This window comes from Macrobrachium rosenbergii, chromosome 2 (genome assembly GCF_040412425.1).
Source record: "Macrobrachium rosenbergii isolate ZJJX-2024 chromosome 2, ASM4041242v1, whole genome shotgun sequence".
In the NCBI taxonomy this organism is placed as follows: Eukaryota; Metazoa; Arthropoda; class Malacostraca; order Decapoda; family Palaemonidae; genus Macrobrachium; species Macrobrachium rosenbergii.
Window position 1 is genome coordinate 72,536,741 of NC_089742.1, and position 16,111 is coordinate 72,552,851.

Consider the following 16,111-nt stretch of genomic DNA (forward strand, 5'->3'; position numbering starts at 1 on the left):
TATTGATGGGGAGAGACAACTGGCTGTGAAGAATATCCCAACACAGTCCCAGCCACTGAAAATGTCTTCTGGGCATGAGGCAGGGTTTTTTCCAATTCATTAGAAAACCTTTTGACTGGAGTCTGTTGACCACTGCTCTTAGGTTTCTTAAACACTTTTCTTGTGGGCCCCCAGATTAAGCAATCGTCTAGGTAGGCTATTAGTTGCATTCCTTCTTGTCTGAGTTCTCGAAAAACTACCATTGCTAATTTTTAAAAGATTCTTGGGGCAATGTTTAGCCCAAAGGGCATGACTTTGAACCTGTACGTATCTTTTCCTATCCGGAACCCTGGGAAGGGGCAGAAGGGAACAGTGATGGGGATGTGCCAGTATGCATCTTTCAGCTCTATAGAAGCTGTCCAGGTCCCTTGTGGAATGACTGAATGTACTTGGGCAACGGTTGTCATCTGAAACTTTTAGCAAACGATGTGTTTGTTCAATATTGATAGGTGGAGGAATCCTTTTTGGGGACACTGAAAAGATGTGCTTGGTGGCAAATATATGCATGTTTCTCTATGGCTCCCTTTAACAGGACCTTCTGCACATAATCTTCCAGAGAGGGATCTGGTGTTTGGAGGAATCCCTTTGAAGGGGGGGAGGGACGAGACCATTTCCACCCCAGCCCGTTGAAAATAATGCTGTGTCCCCTAGGGGAAGACTTCCATTGCCTGTGGTGTTATCGAAGCCGATCCCCAACCATACAATTCCTATTGGGATCCACCTCTTCCTCTGCCTTTGCCCTTGATAGTCATTCCAGGTGTTGCTTTTCCCTTCCCCTTGTAGGGTGTCTTTGGACCCAGTGAAAAAGATGTCCTTGCTGTTGTTGTTGTCCCTTCTGACCACCTACCTGCTTTTGAAGGAGACTTTTGGGGGTGACTGAAGGCTTTATATATGGTTTTTGGTCATAGCGAGCCTTTTTTGGGTTGGGTAAAGAGAAGTTTCGGGTTTTTTGTTTCCTGAATTCCCCTTTTCCAAGGAAAGCGTGCATTGTACAATTCTGTTGGTGGGCTTGCTCGTTAAGCTGAGACACAACATTCCTCAAACAGGTCCTTACAGAAGGATTTAGAGTGTAATAATGAGGTCACATTGGGGAGTGACTGGAACCCTCCAATGTTTTCATTCACGCTTTTATGCACCATTCTAGATAGTCATAGAGTATTTTCCATAGGGTTCTCATATGACTTTTGGCCACAACAGCAAAAATTGTTTTGAATCTTCTGGAAGCCTTTTGGTGGCAACTTCCAGCAAGGTGGTAGAGGTTATAATACTTAGGAGGCGGATCCTAGCATGAAATTCTGCCGAGGCTATACCCCCTGAGATTCTTCTCATAGGGGTCCCACACTGTTGAGCAGCTATACCTAGAAGGGGCTTTTTCCTACCAAAAGGGAGTTGAAGTGCTGCCCATTCCTTGGTGGAATTATTCAAGACTGGGATGGCCGTGGCAAATGGTTTTAATTCTGCCATTGTCTCTCATTTTCTAGTCACTACAAAATTCTGAAAATCTGCCTTCGCATGATTACAACAATTATTTTAAAAGTGAAGGGACAGAAGGCTGGGGCTACTTGGTGAGCAATTTGTGACTTATCCAAAATAGCAGTAGAGATCCATTTTCCATTGACCTGGTAAAGGGTGTCTTCTATAGCTTTTAATCTATAGGCACAAGCAGGAGAACCATTTCTTTTATTGGTTTCTCAGTGTCTGCTGAAGGTGGTACCAGTTGCCATTCTGTACTAGGGAAAGCTGTTCTGTCTCTAAATTCTACATGTACAACTTCGATCATGGTTTTCTCTTATTGATTAGGTACTTAACATCAAGAGAGAAAATGCACACTGAGGCATCTCGCCAAGGATTATCAGTTTCATCAAGGGTGAATATTGGAGCCCCTATTATCTTTTGATCTGAAGTTTTGTAGTCCAAGCTGGCCATTAGTTGTTTCCCTGTTTGGGCAGAATTTGTATCCACTCTCGCTTTCTGGTTACAGGATGAAGTATTTTTACATCTTGAGGCGTATGGGACTGGCCTAATTTCCTTTTTGGAATCATGTATCATGTCCCTTATATATTGCTGTTCTGTGGCAAGGACATCTTTGATGTTACTCATAATTTCTTTACGGATTTGATCAAATGCCGCAAGCTGTGTATTCCTTTTGGGGAGCTTGCGCAATCTGACTGAGCTTCAACAACTGAACTGTAACTGCCTGTTAACCAAGGGGCAGAAGTCCTGGGTGAATTACTATACCCTCCGAGAATGTGGTAATTTCATGATTCGTGGACTCACCTATTCATGGATTTCTCTGGAACATATATACACATTATTCGCGGAAAATTTGGCCATTCGCGGTATTTTTCACTGAGAAATATTCACTAATTACTGTATTTTCATATAATTTTCAAGACTAAATGCACTTTTTATGATAAAACTATTAAAATACTCAGGTACCCAGGTAGTGCTGAGTTACGATAATTCGCCTTACGATAATAATTCGATTTTGCGATTGGGTAAGCAATTAATACCAATACGACAATATTTATCAAATATTTGTAAATTTCACGCTGGCGCAGACAGCAGCATACAATCAGGCAGCGAGAGAGACCAAATTACAATAGACCAACTTCTTTTCTTCCATCTCTTTATCCCATCTTCTAGTTAAAAAAGTAAAAGAGAATGATAAAAGTATTGTTAGTAACGTTATACTCTTCCGTAATTGCATACAGCCATAAACTGTTGTTCTGCTTATAACCGAATCGGATAGCAACAGCCGTTTTCCTTGTATTTCAACCATCGTACGGTAGTAAACAATTACCATAGTTATGTTACAAATGACGTTAAGTAGAATAGGACTGATATATTTTTACATTATACCCTTATTCGCTATGGATAAAAGATCGGCAAGGAAATACACTGCTAAATTTAAGCTGCAAGTTGTAGCTGAAGCTGAGAAAACAATGTTCAAGCTACTGATGACTATAAATTATCGTGCATCAGCAACATAGATGAAGCTCGACCGTAATTAAAGTTGGAGAGAAAATATTGTAATCAAAACTTCTGGGCATGAAAGAAAACATTACTGCTGTTTTTATACTGATAAATGATAAATACATAAAGCTCGTATTATGATGAAATCAAGTGAAAACAGCAAACGGAATCTTGATTTTCACCATAAAACAAACATGCCCCCAAACGGCCAATGTCACCTATTAACGAAAAAAATTGCTAAGTTAATTTCACAATGAGACATATTTAAGTTATATTTCGACTTAAAACACTTTGTATAACGAAAAATAACCTTATCCCATAAAAATTAAGTATCTAGAGATTCATTTACCCTAACTAGAAGCAAGAAAAGCTCTCTGAACTGAGTTAAATATGGCAAAATTAACTTACTGAGTAATCGATTTCCAAACCAAAACATTGATCGCTATGATCGCAATTTATAATAGAAAAGCAATATAAGAATATATACAATATTATTAGATACAGTGAGTTAAAGCATAACATTTTAAAAGACCCATGGAAAAGATGCACATTCGTTATGTTGATGTTTGTATAATATGATGTTAATATGTGAATATAGGGTACAGTATGATACAGGCTAGGCTACCGTATATGTATACGATATGCCATAGGGTAGGCTAAGTTAATTCTTGTTTGTTATTCAATTTCTCTTTGTATTGAATTATCATGAGTCACTCTGCATGAACCAGCGTTCAACTCTCCGACCAGCTAATGAAGAATTAGAGGAATTTATTTCTGGTGATAGAAATTCATTTCTCGTCATAATATGGTTCGGATCCCACAGTAAGCTGTAGGTCCATTGCTAGATAACCAGTTGGTTCTTAGCCACGTAAAATAAATCAAATCCTTCAGGCCAGCCCTAGGAGAGCTGTTAATCAGCTCAGTGGTCTGGTTAAACTAAGATATACTTAACTTTTTCCAGAATTAGCTGACATTAATAATTACTATACCATGTATGTATAGAATACACTTTATAGTGTAGGCTAGGCTACCATATATGTATACATGGTACTGAATACCCTAGTGTAGGCTAGGCTATATTTGAGATACATTTTTTCCAACAAACAATGGGTTTTTTGGAATCTAATCCCATCGTAAGTGGGATAATACCTTATACGCATTTTAAGAGCTCTTTTTTTTTTTTTTTAACTATCAAAATAGGTAGTTCTAGGTGTTTTTTGAAGGGTTTTAAGTATTCATTGGGGGGTGTGGTATGCATCCCCAGGAATAGGGGGGGTTTACTTATTCATTTTGGGGGAAAGATCCTCCTCAGCATCTGATAGCTGCATGGTGGATAGATTTCCTTCCGATGATTAGTTGAAATTTGTGTCCCTGATCCTTCTGGGTTCAGCAGGGCCATTTCAGTGGCAATGTCCACTTTATGTCCATTAATAGGGATGTCACTCCCATGTAAAGACTCCTCCATTTCCTCAGCAGGGTTAACCTGGGAGGTCCTGGGACTGATATTTCTGGGTTTTGGCCCAAACATAGATCTTATTCTGAAAACGGGTTAAATACCTGCTGCCGGAGTTCTGCTGGAAAGGTATAATCTCCCCCTTCCTCACCCCTAGTGAACCCTAGGACTCATTGAGACAGCTTAAAATGAGCTGTTTTGCCCTTAAAACTTGCTGCTAGGAGCATACTCCAAATTTTGCACATATCTGGTGACCAACCCAATTTTCCTTGCTTCTTGCAAGGACTATGTTCATGTCAGGTTATAGGCTGTACCCACTGGTAGAAAGCAAGCCGAGCAATTTGCTGCGGAACACATAACCTGAGGGTCCTGCATAATGGTGGCCCTGTAGTGATATAAAACAAGTTTTTATTAGAAACTAGTAAGTACTAATTGTCTGTAATCCTTATACAGATAGTATATTCCATATTACCGGCTAACTTGATTACAAGTGTGTTGCTGAAATATGTTTTATTTATCAAACTTTTATGTGCTGAATAGCTATATTAGCTTAAACCAACTAAGATTTAGGTTAATTTTGACACCCGTATATAGCTGTATTACTTTATGCTGTTAGTCCTTTGGCAAAGGCTATGTGAAATTTAATTTCTGAATGTCATGCCATTCAGTTAACCCAGGCTACTGTTTTATATGGCTTAGTTTAATGCTTCGAGCATAATCTACCTTTAGGCTAAGATTACTGTAGAGGATTTCTTAAAGGGTTCTCGCTTAGCCTATACTAGACCTCTGGCTAGTCTAAGTGTATTTAAATCACACTTAAGGATATAAACTATGTGGGAAAGAACCCTCTTATAATCTAGTTTATTGTTTTATCTGGCTGAGATTACTCTTTTATCTAATATTCAGCCAATGCTTTATTTAATCTAAACTATTGTTTTAGGCTAATAATAGGATATTCCCGAAAGGGGTTCCTACTTAATCTAGTTAAGCTACTGCCTGGTCTAGGTTTTTATCACTTTGAAGGATAAAGGCTACATAAGAATCGCACTAATATGTAGCCTTACAAATAGGGTACCAAGCCGTAAAACTAGGTTACCATTTTATCTAGCTTAGGTTACTGTTTGTATCTAATCCTAGGCTATTTGGTCTAAACTACCACTTAGGGCAATAATAGGATATTTCTTAAAATGTTCTCACTTAACCTAGTATGTGGTATTGCATAATCCAGATTATTTAGATCACTCTTAAATGTATAGGCTTTATAAAACAAACTCACTAATATGTAACCTTAATGTGTGCTCTAGCTGAAGGCAAAACCTTGGGTTACTTCAAATATTTAATGGGTGCCAAAGCTCTCAAAAGATCACCGAGACCTATTTTCTACATGGCCTTTTTCCTCCACTAAATGAGGATAAAGCAAAGCACAATCCTCCTGCAAATGCCAAAAAACCAAAGGCGATTCCTCTGATTCAAACTCTTCTTCCACCAGAGGAGGAGCTGGGGCAACAGCAGCCAACTACCCACAATGAATCAGCAACTCGATGAAGGGGTAGACTAGGGGAAATGCAGTATGAAGAGGCTTGCCTGATTCAACACAAGTTGGCTGAGCACAAGAAGATGAAGCGCCACCAGCTGCCAAAGAAAAAAGGAAATACTGGGAGGAGGGGGGGGGAGAAAGTCAACAGCAACAACTAACACCCCAGCCTAGTCCAAAAGCGATTTAACAGACTTAAGAGCATTCACATGTAACACATCCTTAGAAAGCATAGCAGCTAGAATAACATCTAGCCTGGAAACAACAGAAGATAATGGACCCTTGGTAGGATTGGCAAGAGAAACATTAATAGAGGCAGAAGGAAGACCCTTCGATAGCTGAAGAAACAGCAGAAAAGAATGAGCTGGTGCATTTCGAGGAGAAAGGGGAATAGCAGACAGAGATTTAGAATGAGAAGTAGATGTAGAAGAGATTGGTTCAACAATCAATTGAGTCATTGTAGCATCAGAATAAATTTAACTCACTACAGGCACATTATTATTAACAACACTGTTTATACCTGTAAAATTAGTCCTATTGGTGCTAAAAATCTTATTACTACATGCTGATGATGGTAGAAGTCAAATAAGGTGCGAAGAATTACTTTTACCAAAACAATATTTTGGCTAATGCATTAAACAAGGCTCAGAGCACCAAAAACGAGAGGCAGGTGACGGAGGGCATGGAACTACACTGCCCTGAGAACTGACCCAGTTCCCTGGCAGCAGACCCTTCCAACTGTCGCAGGGCAGTCCTAAGCTCAGACTGCAGATGGGCAAGGGCACTGACACCTTATCTCTTATAGGGAAATGTGAAAACAATTGCACACTATGGGGGACCTGGAACGGTTCCCCAACATAAATTCAGACAAACCTGTTACTGACCAAAATAAGGTTTGCGTCCTGTTCTAACTTCTAAATACGCTTTTTCTGAACCAAAAAGGGAGTGGATGGCAGAGCTGAAGAGGAAGTATCAGTACTAGCTAAAGCATTAGCATAGGAAAAAGTCACAGACTGAGTAAGAAAAACTACAGACGAAGGACCTGGAGAAGGGGAAGAAATAACAGGTTTTGTGACCTGACCTAAACTATTTGCTTTTGCATCCTATCTTTCCTTCTATTCCTATAATAATAAACTTAGGCATAAAGTCCTTCAAAAATCCCTACATTCCCCAATCTATTTTAAGGATCACACTTTATACACCTGCAGCCAGCACAGTGTGGCTATCTACCTAAAGATTCAACATCTTGCTAACATATAAACCATTCCCACAGAACCTGACATTCTTAGTCTTGATTCCAGTGGGAGGAAAAATAAATGTACAGTACCCTGAAAGCAGCAAACAGCCAAAACCCTGAAATACCAATGAGCACCTGTACATATTGGCAGCAAGAAGAATTCTTACAAGATCCAGATATTTGAAACACCTGATGGAGAACTATCAGAGTGGATATATAAGTTATCTTTAACAGTAGGTAAGATTCATCCTAAATATGATATACTTTAATCAGAAATCAAATTACAATACATATACCATGCACTCTAAATTACTGATTGAATAATAAATTCACCAGGTTACAATTATTAAACATGGTTTCCATCACATTCACATTTGTTATATATAACCATTTACTCAAAAGTGTAAAGGTCTCACACTGAACCGATTTAATTATAAATTACTCAAAAAGGGCATTAAAATTTCTTACCATAAGTTGGCCACACATTCAATACAGGTGAGCTCCCAGTGAATGTGTACATGGATGAATCAACAATAGTGGTTAAGTCTATGATATTTGTTTCTGGTATACTACTCATGCCATGATCACTTAAAACTATTATGTCAAGACGTTCTTGCAGATTATTTAGAGTTATTAACTGAAACAAAAATCCCATGGCTTCATCAATCTGAAAAACAAAAAAAATTATTTAACAATAGAACAATTTTACAAACCCACTCATCATAATTACCACTCAATCCATATGAAACAAACACAGCCACCCCAACTAGGAGAGCTAAAAGTATAGTTCTACTGTGTATTCCAAGCTCGCAATCCACTGCCTGCTAACCAGCATTCTTTTATGACAAACCCCATCAGGAAGAGTGAGGGGAAAAGAGGAGGGCACTAAAGATTATGATTAATGGGTTTGTATGAAAATGATATTTTTAGGATAAAATAAAGTTTTATATATACTTACCAAGTACTGCAATTACATAGCCTATAGTTTCAACTCGCATGGCAGCTAAAATTTTGAAATTCACAGTAGCGATTCTTTTTTTTTTTTGTGTAGGTAACTAGCCCCACCCACTTTTGGGAAAGAGAGGAACAACTCAGCAAAGAGCTTCAAAACGACCTGGTCGGGGAAGTAGGGAGCAAAGAGCCGTAAGGGAGCCTAACTTCCTAGGCTAACCTTCCGAAACCGATCAGCGGCCAGGAGGACTAGCCTAGGAGACCCAACACAGGAACTATCTGACTAAAGTAACACTAAAAGTTAACCAAACAATGTGTGAACATAACACAAATAATATATATCCGTACAGAACATAAAATAATAAAAGGACTCATGTAGAAGAGCGGGCCAAACCACTCGCGACATATGGAACACGGTTGGTAAATAATGGCCGACCCTTACATTCAAGCGTAACAATATTAATCCAAAAATATAAATGTCATCCGTTAACTTATAAATTAGAAAATATAATTAGCATAACAGTACCATCTCAGAGAATATACCCGTGCGCTGGAGGAGGAATGGGTCCAAGGAGAACATGGAATTATGATCACAAAGACGAGAGGGGGAAACAACCTCATAGCCTAAGATAAGCAAGGACCCGCGCCTCCCCAGGGAAGGGGTAATTCGGAATAAACAAACTCCGACAAGGAGTGAATATGAGAATATGTAAATAACACATATATAAAACATATTATCATACAGCAAAAGGACAGAATCATACTGCTAAACCAAACGAAGACTGAAGGTCACGTGTGGTCAGTGAGAGAGGCGGCCGAGACCGGCGTCATATTCAACCCCGTAATTATCGAATTAGAGGTTAAATAAAAGGCCTCAAAATGCCAAAAAACTCAAAGGGAGATGGACTCAACTTAGATGAAGGAAATTCCTGAACGGAAGACATGCCAGCGCACAGAAAAAGCAAAAGAAGCACACCGTTGAAATTCACAACAAAGCGCTGGCTCGTGCTAAAATGGAATGCCAATATGGCGGCTGAGATGTTGGTAATCGGGGAGCTGGTGTGGGCTTTGTAACGGCACATCGCTTTTGGGGATTTTGAGATTGGAGATCTCTACAGGGCAGAGGCCGGTGGTAGTGGCAACACTCACCCTTTCCTATATACGACTCCATTTTATGGAGCTCGCACTGGGGGTAGTAACCCCAGCATTGCATTTACCTAGAAATATGTGCTAGATGGTAATTTCACCGGGTGACGCAGGTAAAAAGCCCAGAAAAATGTTTTTTTCAAAAATTCACCATAAATCAAAATATTGTGCTAGAGACTTCCCGTTTGTTGAAAAATGAAGCTAATTGATTGAATATTACTAGACTGTAAGTGTTTTAGCTTACAATTGCAGTTTTCGACCATTTCGGTCGAGTTAAAGTTGACCGAAGGTCGAATTTTTTCTATTTATCGTAATTTATATGAAAATATTTCAAAACTGATAAAAGCTACAACCATGAGTTATTTTCTGTTGTATTCTACATGAAATTGCACACATTTTCATATATAAAAGTTTATGTAACGACTAATATAAAACGGTGCAAACATTACGACAACGTGACGAAAGAATTTCTGAGATGTTCGGCCGAGTTACCACGCAGACGTAAGGAAAATGTTTTTTTCAAAAATTCACCATAAATTGAAATATTGTGCTAGAGACTTCCAATTTATTGCAAAATAAAGGTAAATGATTGAATATTACTAGAATGTAAGAGTTTTAGCTTACAATTGCATTTTTCGACCATTTCGGTCGAGTTAAAGTTGACTGAAGGTTGAAATTTTGGCAGTTATCGTGATTTATGTGAAAATATTTCAAAAGTGATAAAAGCTACAATCATGAATTATTTTCTATTGTATTCTACATGAAATTTTGCACATTTTCATACATAAAAGTTTATGTAACGACTAATGTTAAAAGATGCAAACATTACGACAACGTGACGAAAGAATTTCTGAGATGTTCAGCCAAGTTACCGCGCGCAGACGTAAGGAAAAACTTTTTTTTTTTCAGAAATTCACCATAAATCGAAATATTGTGCTAGAGACTTCCAGTTTGTTGCAAAATGAAGGTACATGATTGAATATTACTAGAATGTAAGAGTTTTAGCTTATAATTGCGTTTTTTTACCATTTTGGTCGAGTTAAAGTTGACCGAAGGTTGAAATTTTGGCAGTTATCGTGATTTATATGAAAATAATTCAAAACTGATAAAAGCTACAACCATGAGTTATTTTCTGTTGTATTCTACATGAAATTGCACACATTTCCATATATAAAACTTTATGTAACAACTAATATAAAATGGTGCAAACATTACAACAACGTGACGAAAGAATTTCTGGCACGGACGTAAGGAAAAAGTTTATTTCAAAAATTCATCAAAAATCGAAATATTGTGCTAGAGACTTCCAATTTGTTGCAAAATGAAGGTAAATGATTGAATATTACTAGAATGTAAGAGTTTTAGCTTACAATTGCGTTTTTTTACCATTTCGGTCGAGTCAAAGTTGATCGAAGGTTGAAATTTTGGCAGTTATCAAGATTTATATGAAAATATTTCCAAACTGATAAAAGCTACAACCATGGGTTGTATTTTGTTGTATTTTACATGAAATTGCACACATTTTCATATATAAAACTTTACGTAATGGCTAATATAAAACAGTGCAAAAATTACGACAAAATGACGAAAGAATTTCTGAAATTTTCGGCCGAGTTACCGCGTGGACGTAAGGAAAAAGTTTTTTCAAAAATTCACCATAAATCGAAATATTGTGCTAGAGACTTCCAATTTGTTGCAAAATGAAGGTAAATGATTGAATATTACTAGAATGTAAGAGTTTTAGCTTACAATTGCATTTTTCGACCATTTCGGTCGAGTCAAAGTTGACCAAAGGTTGAAATTTTTTGTAGTCGACGTACGGTACGTCCACTTGGCACCCAACAGACAATTTTAGTCGACATATGATACGTCCAGTAGGCGTTTAAGGGTTAACAAGTCGACTAACCAAAAGTCTTAATCTTGAAAAAATATGTCTCAGATTGTGAAAGCAACTGTCAAAATTGTTAAAAATCAGTATCCGAAGAAAACCTATCACTGTTCTAAATTGCCGAAGGCTACCAAAAAGTGAATATAGTATAATTCACCAATTGGCATAAAACCATCAACCAGAAAAGTAAACAAATTCAAAATCAGCTGACTGCTCACAGCCTTCGTCATAAGCCGGCAGAAACAAACTGAAGCTGTTCGCAGAGTTGTTCCCAAAGTGGGCGGAGCTAGTTACCTACACAAAACAAAAGAACAGCTACCCTGAATTTCAAAATTTTAGCTGCCATGCGAGTTGAAACTATAGGCTATGTAATTATTTGATAAGTTACTTATATAAAAAAAATTTTTTGTGAAAACATTCATTGTTATGAGAAAATCTTGCATCATAATTAGCCTGAATTGCAATTTACAAGGGAGGAGGAAGCAGAAGATCCTCTGAATAGAACAGAAGACCCAACTGTAAGATGTTCAGACAATGGAGCAATGACCACCTCATAAATCCAGGAAGCTTCTGAAGTAATGGATACAATGGAAAATGCCAGGCAAGTACCTTAGCCCCAAAAGAAGGTACTGCACTAAAAACATTTCCATGTACGCTAAAGGGAAGAGGGATAATGTCCTGAAGAGAAGGAGAATGAAAGACTAGAATCATATGATGTAGCGCATGGCCCACCGCAAAGATTGTGGAGCAAACCCCAGAAAGATCCTGGGGGTAGGGGACAGGCTCCTCCCCTAAAAATGTCAGCCAACACTGGTGTGCAGCTTGTTTGACCTGGCCTGCCTGCAGGCCACGTAAACTTTGCCAAGTGACACTGTTGGACAAAAAGTCCAAACAAGTTTAGAAAAGGCACCAAAGGCCTCATCAACATTTTCCTCAAAGAAATCAAGATCAGCACAACAAGGAGATGCAGGTTCAAAGAGTGAGGCCAGAAGACACAATAACTAGGGTCTTGTGACCTGATGCATATTTGCATAGTAGGCACACCAGGGCAAAGGGTCCAGGACAGGAAAGTCAACTATTTTTTCCATTTCAAGAAAAAGGGGTCCTCAATGCAATGCCCGCATCAGATTTAGAGCCAGATGCAGTTGAAACAAGTTGCTACTCTGTGCTGAGTGTTCCAAAAGTGTCAAATGTAGTTCTTTCACAATACCATAACACCTAAGGAATGGGGCAAGAAGCATGAGTTCTGTAGGTCTGAAATAGCAAAGACCCATGTCCCAGTCCTGGAACATCCTTAGATGACTGCCATCCGTAGCAAGGTAATGGAGTGACAAACTACTTGCAAGCTGGAGGATCAGGTTGTGCACATATGCAACCTTAAATCCAAAGTAGTGAGGAAGCCATACATAATGTTGCCCAGACAATATTTAAAATACCTGAGGAAATCAGTTGTAGGATCTAGCACTGAGAGCCAGTATCTTCACCAGACAGAAGGGACAGGAAAAAGTGCTGTCAGGCCATGACAGCAGGCAAGATCCCACACCAAGGAATGGAGAGAGGACCATTGTTAAGAAACCCAAAAACCAAGACTGTGACAAAAGGCTCCTGCATTTCGTAAATCCTCCAAGGACAGGCAGAGGCACTCTTTGGCTCCAAGAAAATGAAGTCCAACAATATGAACTAAGGAATTGTGGCAAACATCCACAGTATTTATATTTATCAAACTTTCCTTGGCTCCCTCAGATAGCCAAGCTCCACTGAAGGATGCATACAAGACAGGACCTAGAAGGGCACATCTTTGAACTTCACTGAAACCACCAGTATGTAGAACAAGAAGCAAATGTTGAGAATCAAGAAACACACAAGGGGGAGGGAAAGACTGACAATCCCTTGTTTTCACTGCTACTTACAGAGAACCACCTGCTAGAAAAAGACTGACACCTCTAGGCTCCCTGCTATAGACACTCCAAACAGGAAGCAATTCTGAAAGATCAAATCTGAGCTAAGGGAGGTGGGTGGAAAACCCTTGCAGCAAAAGAGAGAACAAACCTAGAGGGCTGCCTGTGAACAGAAAACCTCACAAAACAAAGAGGAGGAGGAGGAGGCAATGCCCAGATGGTCAACAAACATACTATGGAAGCTGTGATTTTCAAAGGGAAGAAAGCACCAGGACCCAAACTTGCTAGAAAAAGACCTGTGTTACCACCTCAACACCCATCAAAACAAAGTGCAACAACCAAAGCACCTAGAGAATTATTAAATATTTAATAACACAGGTCAGCAGACATAATGAGGATATCTGTAAAAGAAGAATGATCTTGGAGAAACTAAAAAGTTACATGAAGGACCAAGACAAACAAGGCAAATATGCATAAAGTTTTAAAAAAGAGAGCACTTAACAAAGGTCTAGCAGTCAATGTAGAATGGGAGGCAAAGGGAACACTCAAGATATGGCAGAAACTGCAACTAATTAGTGCTTGCACTACTTGGAGAAGTTACATAGAAGAAAGCATATTCTGGGCAGTCATGGGAATCCGCAGCATGCCCTCAGCAGCAGAGAAAACAACAATTTAGGGCAACTCTAAAAGAAAACTCAATAACATCAGGGCTGCAGAGAATGCATAGGTAGAAAAAAATCCAGGTCTTCAAAAATACTGTAGCATCCAACTACATGAGGAGCAGAAGAGTCTTGGAGGTGCTGAGAATTCATAGCAGAGACCATAAGGGCAATCAAGAACATGGGTCAGATGAGCGCACAGGATCAAAACACAAGAAGGATTGAGAACACAGTCAGGTGAGGACATGCAAAATCAAGAAACAGGACTACTATCAGACAAACAGAAATGCCATAGACAAGGGAGTGGAGCATGAAAAGACATCACTGAAGATGTAGGAGGCACCACCACCACCAGCAAAACAAGGAAACTGTATTAAAAAAAAATGAACTTGTGAATACCAAAAGAGAAATACCAAGTACTCACAGTAACAAGACTGAAAGCAAAAAGGCACCAAAAGCAAAAACTCACTAAACATAACACATCAGTGATGATAAAAATATTATATGAATTACTTTTGAATATTGTCGAACATGAAAAAGGGGATAGAAATTAAATGAATGAAATGGCATGAAGACTGGAATATTCTTAGTGCAAATTATGGGGTTTTGGAATATTCTTAGTGTAAATTATGGAGAGAACAACATACGTAAAACTCAATGGGGAGTCTAAAAGAAGAATGACAGGCATTAGCCAGTGAACAGTGGACTGTGAGCAGGGCATAGAGCTTTCAGTAAAAATTTTTTTACCTCTTCAAGCTGTTGTGACTAGGTCCAATACACACAGAATGAAGGCTAATTAAGATCACAGTACTGGGTTTTGTATAAGAAACATACATGAGTGCTGTCAAAGCTGCTGCCCAACTTTTCACAGCTCACCTATTAATACAATATACAGTCTAGTGGAATTCATTTCCTAAAAAAAAAACTACTTATAGTAAGAATTTTTTTAATTCATGAAATATAAAACATTGACATATAAGATTAATTTTTATCTCAACAAACAGTACTTTAAAATCAAAATCCTAGCCATTTCATTAATATAACTGCATGTAATAATCACCAGGTGACAAAAATAAAATTATTGCTAGTCAATATTCATACACAAACCTTCAAAAGTTCATCTAAAATATGTGGAGACTCTGCACCATACGCATGCCCTGCCGCATCAGGTTGTTCATGATAAAGAAAAATGAGGTTGGCTGGAGTGTTAGCATCATTAAACCACTGGAAAGCACGGCTAAGGCTATCTTTCAAAGCAGCTTTTGGCTTATATGGTTCATAAAATGTTACATTCCGCCCATGGAATGTAGCTGTGCAACCTGGCCACATAATACATCCACTGTGTCCTCCATTTGCTTCATTCAGTGTCTGTCATATAAGTAAAAAAAACAGTTAATATAATTACTGTACATACTCAAAAAGAATAATACAATTCAAAAGCAAATTACAGTACTGTATACAGAAGATAAAATTCAAAATATTATTGCTATTTCTTCTGCAAGAAGGGAGATGACCCTCTTTTAGACAAGTTCTGTTGAAAAGAGCAGCTGCAATAACTCAAGTGATTTTTCAACTCTTCAGATGTCTTTTCTTTTCGATCCTAGTGATTAATAAAATCTGGTCAATTTTTATATTTTGGCCATAAAAGGAAAAAGACAGAGGTTCTGAGTTTAATATTTATTCCATATTGAAGGCAGTAAGGAATATTGTTAAGAAGAGAAGTTAAATTTGGAGAGTAGATACTGTAGTCTCCAGTAACAAATATCTGGTAGGGGTATTTGGGGGAGGGGGTCGTTTTTGGGTAGCTTAAGTTTGCTGTAGGGCATTTTCTAGGACATTAACGTTTCATTGTCAACAGATTTCCTCAGGAAAAGTAGAGCAGACTGGATGAAAAGGGGGATCTATAACCATTGTATAACGGGTCCAGTACCACTGGTGAAAGCAGTGTTGAATTCTCATTGGATGTCAGGGATTAGTGAATGTCAGATGTTGTTAGTTGTGCTTTGCCACCACATGTGAGCATTGGAGATGAGGGGGGGGTTCTAGGAGAGTTAGTACAGGCAGTCCTCGGTTATCGGCGGGGGTTCTGTTCTGGGGGTGTGATGATAGCTGGAAATCGCCACGAACCGAAAATTGGCGATTTCCGGCACTTTTTCGGCGATTTTCGGGCTTATCGCCGCCGAAAAGTGCCAATTTTCAGTTATTGGTGCCTCTGTTAGGTATGTATGGAAGCCAATACTGTACTTAATTATCAGCGCCAATAAACGGAAATCGGCGATTTTTGGCACCGAAAATTGCCAATTTTTGTCGCTAGACAAGCCCCATAAAAC

At 38.6% G+C, this 16,111-nt stretch overlaps 1 protein-coding gene across 1 annotated transcript in view; it reads right to left on the reverse strand.

The window, feature by feature from the left end:
• The window catches only part of LOC136848540 (bis(5'-adenosyl)-triphosphatase enpp4-like), an 85,770-nt gene that overhangs the window by 34,439 nt on the left and 35,220 nt on the right, over positions 1-16,111 (reverse strand). Inside the window, exons 3-4 of the mRNA XM_067120813.1 lie at positions 14,889-15,149; positions 7,708-7,906 (exon numbers count right to left, since the gene is read on the reverse strand). Of these exons, the coding sequence (XP_066976914.1) occupies positions 7,708-7,906; positions 14,889-15,149 (460 nt within the window). The remainder of the gene's footprint in view (positions 1-7,707; positions 7,907-14,888; positions 15,150-16,111) is intronic.